The 14,950-nt window shown below is 39.5% G+C and overlaps 1 protein-coding gene across 1 annotated transcript in view; it reads right to left on the bottom strand.

Annotated features, from left to right (window-relative positions):
* Positions 1–14,950, bottom strand: part of Bltp3b (bridge-like lipid transfer protein family member 3B) — a 75,159-nt gene that overhangs the window by 15,499 nt on the left and 44,710 nt on the right. The window contains 8 exon segments of the mRNA XM_052753083.1: positions 877–1,070; positions 6,041–6,182; positions 9,448–9,566; positions 10,205–10,387; positions 11,985–12,009; positions 12,011–12,069; positions 14,114–14,201; positions 14,203–14,295. Coding sequence (XP_052609043.1) covers positions 877–1,070; positions 6,041–6,182; positions 9,448–9,566; positions 10,205–10,387; positions 11,985–12,009; positions 12,011–12,069; positions 14,114–14,201; positions 14,203–14,295 — 903 coding nt within the window.

Raw genomic sequence — 14,950 nt, 5'->3', positions numbered from 1 at the left:
TAAAAATCTAAGAATATACACAGTTCAGATTAGCAGCTACTTACTCACAATTAAAAAGCCACTTTTTTGTTAACTTTGGATATAAATAATGGAATAATATGAACAAATACAACTCATACAATTTAAAAACTTTGTTGCATATTTAACCTTTTTTAGAAGAAAAATTGTATAAACCCTGTAGTGGGGGGGGGCAGTAAAGATTTTTAAAGAGTTCTTTTGTAGCATTGGTTTGGTTCTTTGTTTATATTTAGTGTCACAGGGGTGTGTGGAAGTCAGAGGACAACTTGCAGGAGTCCCTTTTCCTTCCATGGTGTGGGACCTGGGGACTGAACTCAGGCAGGTCATCAGGCTTGGCTATCAGCACTCTACCTGCTGAGCCAACCCAGGAAATAGTTACATTTTACTGCTCTATCTTACTTCAAGATGAGTAGACACAGACAAAAAATAAAACTATAAATATACAAATGGGAAGAAAAGCAGTCCCTTAGGTTTTCTATAACTGCAAATCAAAATTCGATCTTAAATTTCAACATAAAAATTGAAGATTATAATTATGTTATAAATATTCACATCTGAACACTGTGTTATATCCTGAAATTATAACACTGTCAGTTGCATTTCTATAAAAATGGCTTTGCCCTCAGCTCGATGTAATGGCACATGCCTTTAATCCCAGCACTTGGGAGGCAAAGGTAGGCAGATGGATCTATATGAGTTCCAGGCCAGCCTGGTTTATATAGTGAGTTCCAGGACACCAGCGCTACATAGTGAGACCCTGTCTGTCTGTCTGTCTGTCTCTCTCTCTCTGACTCTCTTACACACACATGCACACAAAGAAAAAACGGCTTTGTTTTCTAAGCCTCTTGTATACAATACCTTTAGCATTAAGCCATCAACTCGAATATCAACGTGCTCATCAGATTTTGAATTGTCATTCAACTTGTACACAGCCATGAACTGATTAAGACTCTGCTTTAAATCTAGTAGAAACTGGTTTAACCATAGAATGCTTCTTTCATCTACAGTAAACTGTAGAGCATTCAGCTGGCTATAAAGGTTGGGAGATGGAACTGTGGAGAAAAAAATGTTAAGTACCATTAATGAACAGATGGCTATATTTCCCAAGCAAAGATATTCTTAACAAGTTGCATTCTTTCTTAATAAATATCACATATGAAGTTAGATACGTGGCTAACAGCAAATACAGACACAAGACATTTTTCAATGCTTCATTAACTGAAAAATATACTTTAATGTAAAATTAAATGTATAAACAGGAAGTACTATTAGATTCATACAGAAGCAAACTTCTAAAAACATCACCTTTTAAAAACACTGTCAAAGTCACGTCCCGTGTGACCTGTCTGTAAATCCTTTACTATCTGTATCACCCTCTGCATCCTCTACAGCCAGTCTGCTAGGAAAGCCATGTGCTGGACAGAAAGCCCAAGAGGAAGGAGCGTGAGCAACTCACTTCCTCTTTAGTGAAGGCCTAGAACAGAGCTTTGGGCAGAGCAGTAATTCAAGTGTCTCGAATAATCTGTTAATACACACTAAACTAATGCTGATAATTCAAGGGAATTTCATTTCTGAAACTACAAGTATATTAATCATAAAAGCTACAGGTTTCCGAACAGTTTGATGAGGTCTTTATTCTAGAAAACTAATAATCCTGACAGAGGACCCCAATTTCCCCAGTAACACGTGACACACCAAGTGAGACTCCCCACGGTTTCTAATAACAATGGTACATAGTCATGATACCCATAACTAATAGTTCAACAACAACTTGAACTATTCTTTCAATTTACTGGTACTAACTCCTACAGAACCAACTCTTGTTCTTAGATGGATACATATAGATTTGTGTTGTTCAAAAAGAAAAAGGCCTTTACTCCAGAGATGAGGTGAATGTCTTTCCACAGTGATACATCTGTACTCCCACAGGCCTAAGACCAATGGTGGAGGCTGAGGACAGGCTGAAACTGCCCAGACTGCCCTTAACTCATTAATGCCAGGAGCTGAAGCCGAGTAATTGGAAGAACTTGAAGGACAGAAGGAGTAGACAGTGAGATAGTTCTCAGGGCTGTGAAGATGATGAAGATGTGACATAAGTAGACAGGCGGGATGATTGGTCCAAGGACAAACTGTAAGAACAGAATATATGCCTGAAAGTAAAATGTGGACCTAGACAGCAGACATCCCTTCATCAGTCTGATCTGTAACAAAATTGAGTATGAATGGAATAAGGAATTCCACTGGGATATTGGATGCCCAGAGCACATCACTGTCAGCAAAATGGAAAAATTCCTATAGCATCTGGGCTAAGGCATCTTAATGATATCCAAGACAACATAAAGTTTCCACGGCATACAGTTCATTTTAATAATCTAAACTTATCTAAAACCAACTACCTCCTATGCATATAAATGTCTCAATTAAGTAAAGGAATCCTAGCAGGTAAACATGACCTGAGCTTTCTAGGGATATAATAACTATGCACACACCTATTAGGTTTTCAGGTGGTAGGAGAGGAAACACACTACAATGCTCCCTTCTGTTGTTAAGGTACCATGAGTTAAACACTAACCTGAAGTGCATGAAACTGAATTTAGGTCCACAAGGTGAAAACATGGTTAAAAAAAAATGTCAGGTGGCGAGAAACTATGTTTCTGAAAAGTAAAATCTTAAGGAGAGGCAGGAATGGTGTGCTTTCTCCATCCCAGAGAATCAGGAATGGTGTGCTCTCTCCATCCCAGAGAATCAGGAATGGTGTGCTCTCTCCATCCCAGAGAATCAGGAATGGTGTGCTCTTCCTATCCTGGAGAATCAAGAATGGTATGCTCTTCCTATTCTGGAGAATCAGGAATGGTATGCTCTTCCTATTCTGGAGAATCAGGAATGGTGTGCTCTCTCCGTCCTTGAGAATCAGGAATGGTGTGCTCTCTCTGCTCTGTATATCCATATACATAATAAATACTTTGTTTAGAGTCTTTGTGTTAAGTGACCAGTGCAGTAGCACACGCATTTAATCCTAACACTGGAGGCAGAGGCAGGCAGGAGTTCAAGGCCAGCCTGGTCTATATAGCAAGCTCCAGGACAGTCAGGGATACATAGAGAGACCCTGTCTTTTAAAAAAAAAAAAAAAAAAAAAAAAAGTGAAGCAGAAAAATACATATATGGGTATGTGATTTTGAGATTAAAGTCAGTCTTAAAAATGTTTTGAGAGAGAGAATGCATGCACAGAATTTCAGATCAAATTAAGAAAAAGAAATCCCAACATGTAGGAAACCAAAAGAAAGAATGAATATTCTACCAATGATCTGCATTTGACTTTGGAGACTTGCATTCAGCTCTTCACTCAATTCATGAAAGCAAAAAAGATTCACCGAAGGTCTACATTTTCTGCATTGTGCTAAGGACAAAGAACGTAAGAGAAATAAAGCATGGTCCAATTCCATTAAAATTTCTATACATGAGATAAATATGAAATGAAAACAGTGATTCAAGCCTCTCAGAGGCCAGCTGTGATGCCAAGGTGTTTGTCTTTAGTAATAAAGGAAAGCGGAGTGCAGAGGAGAATGCTCACACTCTGGAAGGGAGGGAATTCCTAGTTAAAGATGGTGATGGCAGCAGCCTAGAGAAGACTAGAGAGCAAATGTAGCCCCAAGCTGGGCACAGAGAGAAGGAAGGACACTGAGCAGCAGGGGGCTCTACGTGGGTGGCACTTCCAAGAGGGTCTCCAGATGACCGTGTAGCTCAGAGATATTCCTGTTCTTATTTGTTGTTCTGGTGGGCATGTTTGTCTGGGGCTGTGGTGATGCTGGGGACTGGAAGCAGGCATCACAGATGCCGGGTGAGCATTCTAAACTAAGTCACATCTCAGCCTTAAAAATGTATCAACTTAGCTAGCAGAACCCTTCACTGGGCTATAATCTTAGGGGAAGGGGTCAGTATGCAAATCAAATATGAAAAAGAGGCACATGTGTTAAAAACAAGTTCAAGAATACTATATTTCTATGAGCCAAACTGCACACCCCACCCCATGCCTCCAAACTTTTGTTGAAGTCTTTAGATTCAGCACCTCGGTGACTATCTGGAGCCAGAGCTCCTGAAGAGGAATTAAGGCAAAGCTAGTCCATGTGAGAGGGCCCTTGTCCAGTGTGGCTGATGCACAGTGGTACACACCTTTAACCTCAGCACTTAGGAGGCGGAGACCAGAGGCCAACCTGGTCAATAGAGCAACTTCCAGGCCAGCCAACCAAGGCTACACAGTGAGATATTGTCTCAGAAGTGTTTAAAAGAAATCATATAACCTGGAAACAAGTCTTAACTCCAAAAAAACCAACACCTTACTTGCAGAATGATGTATTTAAATAAGTACAACCACCCCTGAGGGGTTCCAGCAAGATGAGACAAGGGCAGACAAATGGCTGTCCCGAGCCGTGGGGAACAGTGCAGTACTGTGGGAAGGAAGCAATGGTTAGACCATGCCTGGGTTTCAGTTGTGCCGTTTCATTACTTAGAAGACACTGAGAAAATGTCTCAACCCTATCTTCTTAGAAGAATGGTGGAGAGAACAAGTGATAAATGCACATACACAGAAAAATGCTGGAAAATGGAAAACTGAGGGAGGCCTAGATGTCATCAGTTTGGCACAAACAAGGAAAGGTATGATAAAATACTAGACATTTCTCTAAAGTGATTTCTAGAATGCTTTATTTTAAAATAAAAGCAAAAACAATTTCAGGAGCATCAAAAATTCGTGTTGAAACTAAAAGCCTACATTCGCAAGTCGACACTGGGCTGGGGAGATGGCCCAGCTGCTCTCCCCGCTGGCCCCAGGTCTGATCGCCAGCTCCCATGTGGCAGCTCAGAACTACCTGTAACGCCAGTTTCCAGGCATGTGACGCCCTCTTCTAGCTTCCTCACACACTACACGAGGTGGTGCACAGACATGCATGTAGGCAAAACATCCATGCACATAAAGTGATAACTTTTAAATAAATACATCAGCATTAAAGAAACAGACCAAGTCTTATGAGGATGAGGACCTGAGTCCTCAGAAGCCGTGAACAGAAGCCAGGTCTGCCCAGCTCTAAGCCCAGCACAGGGAGTAAAGTCAGAGGAGTCCCTGGGGCTGCTCAGCCAGCTGCCTAACACACTTGGTAAGCCCCAGGCCAGGGAGACATCCTATCTCAAAAAACAAAGTGGGTCATGGTGGCACACACCCTTAGTCCCAGCCCTCAAGAAGGAGAGGCGTGTACATCTTTGAGTTCAAGGCCAGCCTGGTCTACACAGTGAGAGTACCAGGTCAGCAAGGGCCACATAGTGAGACCCTGTCTAAAAAAGCCAAAGCAAAAACCAAGCAAACAAACAAAAAAAATCAAAGTGGACAGTGCATAAAAATAATGACACCTGAAGTTGGTCTCTGACCTGTACATACATATATCTGTGTACCTGAACACACACACACACACACACACACACACACACACACACACACACACACACACGTGTGCAAAGATCTCAACACAAAGGAAGACTTTATTTTGAAGAATTATGGTGAAATGAAACAAAAGCGCATAATTTTAATATTCAAATAAACAAATGTATAATCATTTTAACTGTAGGAAGCCAAAAGAGTCAAGAAAAATTCTTTACAACTGAAAGGAAACTTCAATTTTTTCAATTTTAGTAAAATGAAGTTTTCTAATTCTCACTTGTTTACAAAAGAAAAAAATGACAATTTTCTCCAATAACATTCATTCATACTTCATTTAACAAATAAGTAGTAAGCACAAAAAAGCAAGATAAAAGCAAATAAAATCAGTGACAAATGCCACAAGATTCCTGCCATCAAAGATGGCACAGTAGGGTGGAAAAAGAACATATGAATAACTATTAACAATGTGTATAAATTTAGTATAAAGGGTATGTCCTAAACACAGTGATAAGAATAGATTTTCCTACATAAATTAATAAAACCCAAAATATTCATCCAATAATGAACAAACAATAGCTAAGTAAACTCTCTTACTTGGAAAATCTTTCCCATCTGGATAGTAATATTCTGTGAACTCTATATAGATAGCTGACATTTCTTGTGGAAGATACAGGGATTTTTTGTTGCAGGAAATCATACTTTTGGGGGAAGAACGACATTGCTCTGCTGTAGAGACCTGAGGAAACAAGTTTGCTTAAATTATACAGAATAAAGCCCTTCCCAAAGAACTTTTACAATGGACATACACATCACTTTGCATCTTAAAATACTGTCTTAAAGTCTCTTCTGGGTGGGCTCTGTGGGTAAAGGTACTTGCTGCCAAGCCTGATGGCCACATGGTGAAGAGAACAGACTCCTACAAGTTGTCCTCACACCTCAACATATCTGCTGTTGTGTGCAGGGGTGCAGGTGTGGGTGACACATTAATACATAAATAAATGAACAAAAATAATAATCAAAATGAAATATCCACCAACCATTCAGAAAACTCTATAACCAATTCAGATCTTTACCAATTAAAAACTTAACTTCGCTACACAGAGAAACCCTATTCTGAAAAAAAAAAGAAAAAAGAAAAGAAAAAGCTTCACTTCATACATTATCTTCGGTAAACTTACTATTTTGAGCCTTAAAAATGAAAGGAAACTAGGAATAATTGTATATTATTAGTCAATATAGACAAATAAGTGGCAGATTCAGGACACAGAGTGGATTGACAGCCAGAATAGTTCCTCAGTATATTCTTTATAATTCATTATAAGTTCTCTATTATTGTGAAAACATGTTAGAGTTTGCCATTCAGAAAAAAACAAAACAAAACAAACCTCTGTAGATAGATGATGGTGTAGTCACCTAATGTGAATATACTTAATGTCAATGAATTGTAATTTTAAAATAATTATAGTGAGGGCTGGAGAGAGATGGCTCAGAGGTTAAGAGCATTGACTGCTCTTCCAGAAGTCCTGAGTTCGATTCCCAGCACCCACATGGTGGCTCACAACCATCTACAATGAGATCTGGTGCCCTCTTCTGGCATCCAGGCAAACATGCAGACAGAAGACTGTACACATAACAAATAAATAAATCATAAAATATTATCATCATCATCATCATCATTATAAGCTGGGCAGTGGTGGTGCATGCCTTTAATCCCAGCACCCAGGAGGCAAAGGTAGGTGGATCTCTCTGAGTTCAAGGCCAGCCTGGGCTACAGAGTGAGTTCTAGGACAGACTCCAAAGCTACACAGAGAAACCCTGTCTCAAAAAACAAAAACAAAACAAAAGAAACAAACAAAAATAATTATAACGGAAAAGTGTGTCAATTTTACAGAAAAAATTGATGTAAAACACCTAACTATAAATAGTTCAGTGAAATGATTTGATTTCTTAGTTGTTCCCAAGAGGACTTATTTTTAAGGCCCTAGATAGATTGTTTTCACATTGGGTTGGGGATATGTACAATCCCTGAGTTCAATCTCCAGCACTGCACGATCCAGGCATGGTGCCTCATGCCTGTAACCCCAGGATGCTGAAGGTGGAGCCATGAGAAAAAGTTCAAGGTCAACCTTAGCTACAAGGCTGGGACACAGCAGAGCCACTATAACAGAGTATTAATTCTCATCAGATGATGTTTTATCGATTGATTTATTGGGCTGTTAGTAGGCTTGCAAGTTTCATTTGTTCAACAAATGTGTATATTTCTTTTTCATTAATTATTATTATTAAAATTGTGTGTGTGTGTGTGTGTGTGTGTGTGTGTGTGTGTGTGTGTGTGTGGCAGTAAGAGGACTTCAGGGAGTCGGTTCTCTCATCCCATCACGTGGGTCCCAGGCTTGGAGGCGAACACCTTCTTCACCTGCCGAGCCGCCCTGCCGGCTCCACATGTGTCTATGTCTTGTGTGAAGTATTGAGAGAGTATATTTTCTGTTGACAATGTTTCTTCTTGAAATAATCCAATTTTCTGCTTACTTGTACACATAGATTTGAGAAAGTTTACATTACATTATTTAAAAACTCCTCTGCACATACAGAAAAAAAAACCCTAAATTATGTCAATTTAATAAACAAAAGCATATTTTAATTGTTAAAGTTATTAAAACTGAGATGAAATATCACTATTTTTGTCACTTTTTTGTTTTTTTTTAATAATGTTTCTGGATACAGAGTTTCTTCACTACACTAACTATGAACAATTTGAGATTATGAGTAATTACTCTCCCTCATTTCTCTATGGTTTTATTTAAACACTAAGATTTAAAGTTTACTTTAAAGCTGGGTGTGGGAGTACGTGCCTGTAACCCCAGCATTCAGGAGGTAGAGGCAGGAGTAAAAACAGCTCAAGGCCAGCCTCAGCTACATAGGGAACTCAAGGCTAGCCTATGCTACATGAGAGCCTGTCACAAAGAAAAAAAAAATCAGCAACAATTAAATAAGCTGCATTATATAAATAGTTTGTAAAGAAAGCTACTGCACAATGAGAAAATAATCAGGGCTTTAAGTGTATTTAAATGAAAACTTTTTAGGTAAAGCAATAGACTTACCACAATAAATGAGAACAGTTTATAAATAATTATATGAACCTAAATGTTTTTATTTTTAAAAATAGGTCAAATATACTTTTGTTGCTCTTGAAGATTGTGATATTGGGCCATGTTATAAGATTGCAGCTTGAGTCAAACAGCATATATGGGCAGAGATCTTCCCATAAAAGTAAATTCACACTTTATAAGAGTTGAGTATAGCAAAAGGGCATTTCAGGTTCTTCCACACAGACCACTATGCTCTAAGAAATTTGTTCTCCACGAAAAGCTCTGGGCTTTGCTCATGCTCCCTAGAGATAACTACAAACTATAATTTTCCACTCACGATGCCAACTGATAAACGTATGCAAATCGGAAGACTGTAGGTTGGACTGGTCACACTTGAAGTCTTATTAGTGGTTAGAGGTCAGGGAAGACGTTGGGTCATCTGCCATTAGTCTACTCAAAAATAAACTCAACCACAAAAGCAATCCTTCATGTATACAGTACACATCTGCACTGTGGGCTAGGAAGGGACCCAGGGTCCACTGAGCTACATCAACAGCCTGAATTTTACATCTAGAAGTCGTCCAGACTGCCCTGTGCATATGGCAGGCTCTACTTGTACCCTTTTCCCTTATAACCAAAGTGAATCTGACAGATTCCAGTGAGCTCTGTGAGTACTGTGAGTGCAGCACTCAACCTGGGTGTAACTTAGGGAGCCCCAAACTTGTAACAACCTGCAGTACTAGTCCCTTGACCTCAGTTTGTCTAATTCAAGACAATCACATAAATACAAATCAGTGAACTGTTATTTTCTATCCCACATAATTTGCATTTCATAAAATTACTCTAGAGCTTTAAAGATAAGTGTGGGATTAATTAAGTGAGTTGTTTGAGATGAGAAGATCTAATACATACCTGGTATATATTGAAATCTGCAAGTCTAACGACAACAGAGCTGGACATCAGCTTAGCTTTTGATGGCTGAGATAACACTGGTGGTGCTTTAGGAGTCCCTTTCAGAGTGGACTCTTTCTCTGTGAGAAACAAAAATTCCTCTCAATTCATTATAAAATTACTTTTCAAAGCTACTCTTCTGCTGCAGAGAAGACTGCTAGAAACAGAAGAATGCTCCATTTCTCAAACAAGATAATACACAGAGAGACAAGTATGCCTTTGTAATGATTATTCTTTAAAACAAGAATCATATTTTAATTATATTTAAGTCACTCTCTCACAATGTTAAAAGTGAAAAATTAACAAGCCACTTAAGAATCTAAATATTCTAAGTGGATATTATTATTACTGATTATACTAATCTGAGAGGTGTTGAGGACTAGGGAGCTGACTCAGCAGTTAAGAGCTCATGGTTCTCTCACAGAGGACCCAAGTTTGGTTCCCAGGACCCATGTTAGGCAGCTCACATTCACTGCCTGTAACTTCAACTCCAGAGGATCCCATGCTCTTTTCCGACTCCACAGACAATGCACTCCTATGCAAAAACCCATACACAAACATACACACATACACATTATTGAAAATAAAACCACTGAAAAGTGCTTTGGTCTATAAAACCGTTAGTCTACATTTTCAAAATTTAAAATACTGCTTCTCATTCTCCCCTCGGCCCCTCCCCATTTGAAGGAATATGAGGGGGCGTCATTTGGTGAAATACCTGTTTGTGTGTGCTGGGGAGAGGCATATGTTGGGGATTTAGGAGGTGAACCTACATTATGATCCTTCATAGCCTGTTTAAGCATTTCAACGTTGCATTCAAATTCATGTAACAACTCGTTAGCCCATCCATTCTTTGTTTTGGTTGCATCACTGAAATACATCCAATGATTACAACTATCTCCTGTAAAAGGAATAAGAGGAACTTCAATGTAAAGCTTTATATAAAACTCAGTCATTTTCTCAAGAGAGCAGCCTTTGTTCTGTTTTGAGAGAAGGTTTTGATCACAGGAGGGATCACCATACCAGGCTTAAGTCTTTAATATTAAAAAAAAAAAAATCAGTTTACTTCTCTAACAAAATAAGAGCAAGACAGAGGAAAAAAGTATCAAAAGCAAATAACCTAGGTGACTTTCTGTCTAGAACCTATCCTTGGGAAACAATGCTCAATTCAAAGCTAAAGATTCGGGCAATTTTCACAGATGCTCAATTACCTGGCAAACAGCTACTGTAAAGAATCTCAGAAAAATACCAAGGAAAACCCTTTCATCAAGACTTGTTGTAAAGTGACTAACCATAATCTAATACCTAAAGCTGACAAGATGATGGTTATCAAACATTTAAGGAAACAACAAAACTACACAACACAGGTTCCAATCATCAACAGACACATGTTTGGAGAGGACAAAACAAAATCCAGACTAGGTTTCTTTGTAATGACTTAGAAAAGTTGCAGGTATACACAAAAGTTAAGAAAATAAAGTCTGCTCCATGACTGTCTTCCCTTCTAAAATAAAAAAGAATCTCCACAGTCAGAAAGCTTTTCTCTTCCCTCGAGACTGAGGGCTGCATTGCTGGGTGTCCTCCTGCATGGCCCTGGTGCTGGGCTCACAGGCCTAGACAGCACAGTGACCAGCTGAAAGGTTCTGGAACTCTTCCCAACTAGGGCAGGCCCTGAGACATGCCCTCCAAAAGAAACTCTGTCTGTGCCAACAGAGAAGTGATAAGCACTGACAGGGAAGCCTAACATAAAAATCTTACTACTTTTTAAAAGTCCTGGAAATTCTATTATATTTTGTTTTTGTATTCTTATTAGTGTAAATTACAAAATGAAAACAAATACTACCAAATCTCAGAGATAGGTGTGATGGTCGAATTACTTGATTTGGCAATAAATTATCCTACTTTATTTTTGTTATTTGGTAGAAAAGAACATATCAACACTTGATGATTGAAGAGCCTGTTAAATCTTATTTACTGATGAATTTAGAAAATATAGAAAAGTGGGGGGAAATTCCAATATTATTTAAAAATTCAAACTATTATGACTTGATTTGTCACAAATCACAAAATAATACAAATACACGTTGCTATAATGCAATTTTTTATGTTTTAAAACCTGTATTTAGTATTGATTTAGATCATTTTAATTCTCTCTTCTTCTCCTTCCCTTTGTCTCTCCACCCCCTCTCTCTGTGATGCTGTGGATCAACCCAACCACAGCCTCACACAAGCTATTCAAGTTCTCAACCATTTAGTGATACCTTAGCCCAAATCGGTCAGTTTCTAGTTACAGTTTCTAATAATCTACATGAACCTCATTATGTCTAAGACAATTCTATATTCTTGGTAAAGTGCTGCCAGAAGAAAAATAGTAACAATATCGTGATCTCTTTTCTTCCTAGTAAGTTAAAACAAATGAACAATTAATTTTTTTTAAAAATTGGCTATGTCATTTTAAAAGCAAGATTTGTATATTTTAAATAAATTGTTATACACACCTGCTTTATGATAAGGATAATAGTCCTATGGTCAGCTGTGTGAAGGAGAGCTGCATAGCACCTCCACTAATACGTCTGTTGGACTCTGGAAGAGAAAAAGAATTAAGGGAGGGAAAAGGAGAGAAACACTAAGCAAATATTTGAAACATTGAATTTACCATTTAAATCAGATTCCAAGTAGCAACAGCAAGTATACATATCCAATATAAGTGATTAACTCTGGTTTATATCAACTAGTGCAACTTTTAGCATAGCTCCACAGTCCTTACCTGCAGCCTTTGAAGTCAGCCTGTGACAGGGCTTTCACAACAGAGATGTCACTGCAGAACCCACACAGTGTGGGAGACATCATCCAGGGTACTTATGAGGGAGATGTCACTGCAGAACCCACACAGTGTGGGAGACATCATCCAGGGTACTTATGAGGGAGATGTCACTGCAGAACCCACACAGTGTGGGAGACATCATCCAGGGCACTTATGAGGGAGATGTCACTGCAGAACCCACACAGTGTGGGAGACATCATCCAGGGTACTTATGAGGGAGAAGTCACTGCAGAACCCATACAGTGTGGGAGACATCATCCAGGGTACTTATGAGGGAGATGTCACTGCAGAACCCATACAGTGTGGGAGACATCATCCAGGGTACTTATGAGGGGAGTAATAGCAGCCAAGCCATGACTTAGAAAATACTAAGTAAAAATGCTTAGTTTTACCAGCTCGTTTTGTTACTGTGCCTTAAAAAATTTTGGGTTTTTCCTTTTCAATCACTAAAGCAGAAAATGACAACTATAAACCAAAAGACACAAAGTGGGCAAAGAAAATGACAACAAGTTCCTTTATAAACCCCACATCTTCCGCTCTCCATCCCTCCACTTTTGGGCAGTACTGGACTGACTGAACCTAGGGCCTCTCACGTGCTTTATAAGTGGACTATCACAGAGATACACCCCCAGCCCGTGAGGAAAGAAAGTCGAGAGAGGGTCTAATTAACTCGCCCTACGCTGGCTCTGGATTCCCTCCCTCTGTAGCGCACACAGACCTTGAGTTTGTGATCCTCGGGCCGTGAGGTCCAGTGCTGGACCGTAAGCCTGTACACTAAGCCAGCTCCCTCCCCCCTTCCGCCTGTGAGCCGACTCCTCCCCATCTCTCTGACGGCTGGAGAATAACTGCTTCTCCTAAGACTGTCTCAGCTTTAAAAACAATAAAATCCAAAGGATATTCTGACACAGGCCTGAAGACCTCAGGTCAAATATCTCCATTTTTAAGGGAGCTTCGCTTCCTTCTAACACTCACCAAAATGATGTAAACACTGTCTCTGAGGTAAGCCTGCCTGCTGAACTCTCGCATCACTAGTACGCCTTTGACACTGTGAGAGAGGAGCAGGAATACCGGAGCACTCCAAGTGTGGAACGCGGGTTTTCAAAACGACCAGGGACAGCTTCCTGCCTGTCCTATTACCCCAGTCTGCTCAGTAAGGATAAACACAGGGACACGAACTGAAACAGGAGTCAGTTTCCTTACGAAATGCTGGGAAGATGGAGGAGGGGACACGGTGTTAGAGAGCCACACAGTCGTCTTTATGTGTACAAAGAACACAAATTCAGGGCTGCAGAGATGGCTCAGAGGTTAAGAGCACTCACTGCTCTTCCAGAGGACCTGAGTTCAATTCCCAGCACCCAAACAGTAGCTCACAACCATTTGTAACTCTACTTCCAAGGGATCCACATCCTCTTCTGGCCTCCAGAGGAACTGAGCACACACCAGTGCACAGACACACTTGCAGCAAATTACAATACAACACAAGTTGATAGACAGGTGAGTTAATTACAATGCTTACCACATGTAAACACTTAGGAATGGACTATAGGATAAAATGTATAGATAGTTTCAAAAGACCGTTCTAAGTTATTTTATTCAAGGATGTCATTTATTCAGTCTTTGTTACTGTTGCTGTTTTCAGACAGGGTCTCTTTCTGCAGTCTTAGCAGGCCGGCCTCAATGTTTCAAATGTTTCCTTTCTATACCAATCTGAATGATGATATTTTAATAGATACTATATATAAATAAACAATACAGTATTGCAGTCAATTTGTAGAAAAGGCAAATAGTTTGATGTAAGATTACCTTTTTCTTTCGCATGAATATCATCACAGATGTGTAGATCTAGATGAGAAATCACTAGATGGTGGGAGGTTTCCTTAACATCAAAGTCAATTGAAGAATTTGACAATTGCATCATTGAGATCAGGAGCATTGGCAGCCTGTGGGGTCTTCACGTGCTGGCTGGATGAGGCTGCAGTAGAGCTCTAAAGATTCCAAACCACATTATCACTGCCTGCTCACATCCTCAGAATGGTACACACGAGCAAGGAACTCGTGAGAAATGAGCATGATACAGTTTATGTTGTATCAGCAGCTCAGCTGCCTTAAGAATACCTTCTGAATTATATAAAAACAAAACTATATACAATCTGACTATAAGCGCAATAAATTTCAGCAAATATCTGTACACACTTACATTCTTAGTTTTCCTCATCCTTACCTCTTCAATCAAAGCCACTTTCTCATCGTATTTCTTTTTATGGCTAAGAAAACTACATATATCATTCTTAAGTCTTCAGCTTCCTTATCCGTAACTTCCGGAAGATGTAGGTATTGCTTTCCCTTCTGGTTTGTTATGTCTTTTGAGTCATTATCAAAAACTCATGCACACACTTCCTCTAGACTGGCTCCATTCTCAGTCCTCCTCATTAGCTCCTTTCTTATGATGCTGTTACGCCGTCATATATCAACTAAACTGCCCCAAAGAAAATTCCTACTAGCACCCAGATGCCAAAATATACAAGGTCCCTCTTGTCTATGCAGTCTACTTGTGCAGGAAAACTGCCCTGCTCTAGTCCCGTAGGCTGTCCCTAAATTTAAAATTAGGCTGACAGGACAAGACACTGTGGCACACACCTC

This window comes from Peromyscus californicus, unplaced genomic scaffold, assembly GCF_007827085.1.
Source record: "Peromyscus californicus insignis strain IS unplaced genomic scaffold, ASM782708v3 Scaffold_24__1_contigs__length_46423439, whole genome shotgun sequence".
In the NCBI taxonomy this organism is placed as follows: domain Eukaryota; kingdom Metazoa; phylum Chordata; class Mammalia; order Rodentia; family Cricetidae; genus Peromyscus; species Peromyscus californicus.
This window is presented reverse-complemented; position numbering and strand designations above follow the sequence as displayed.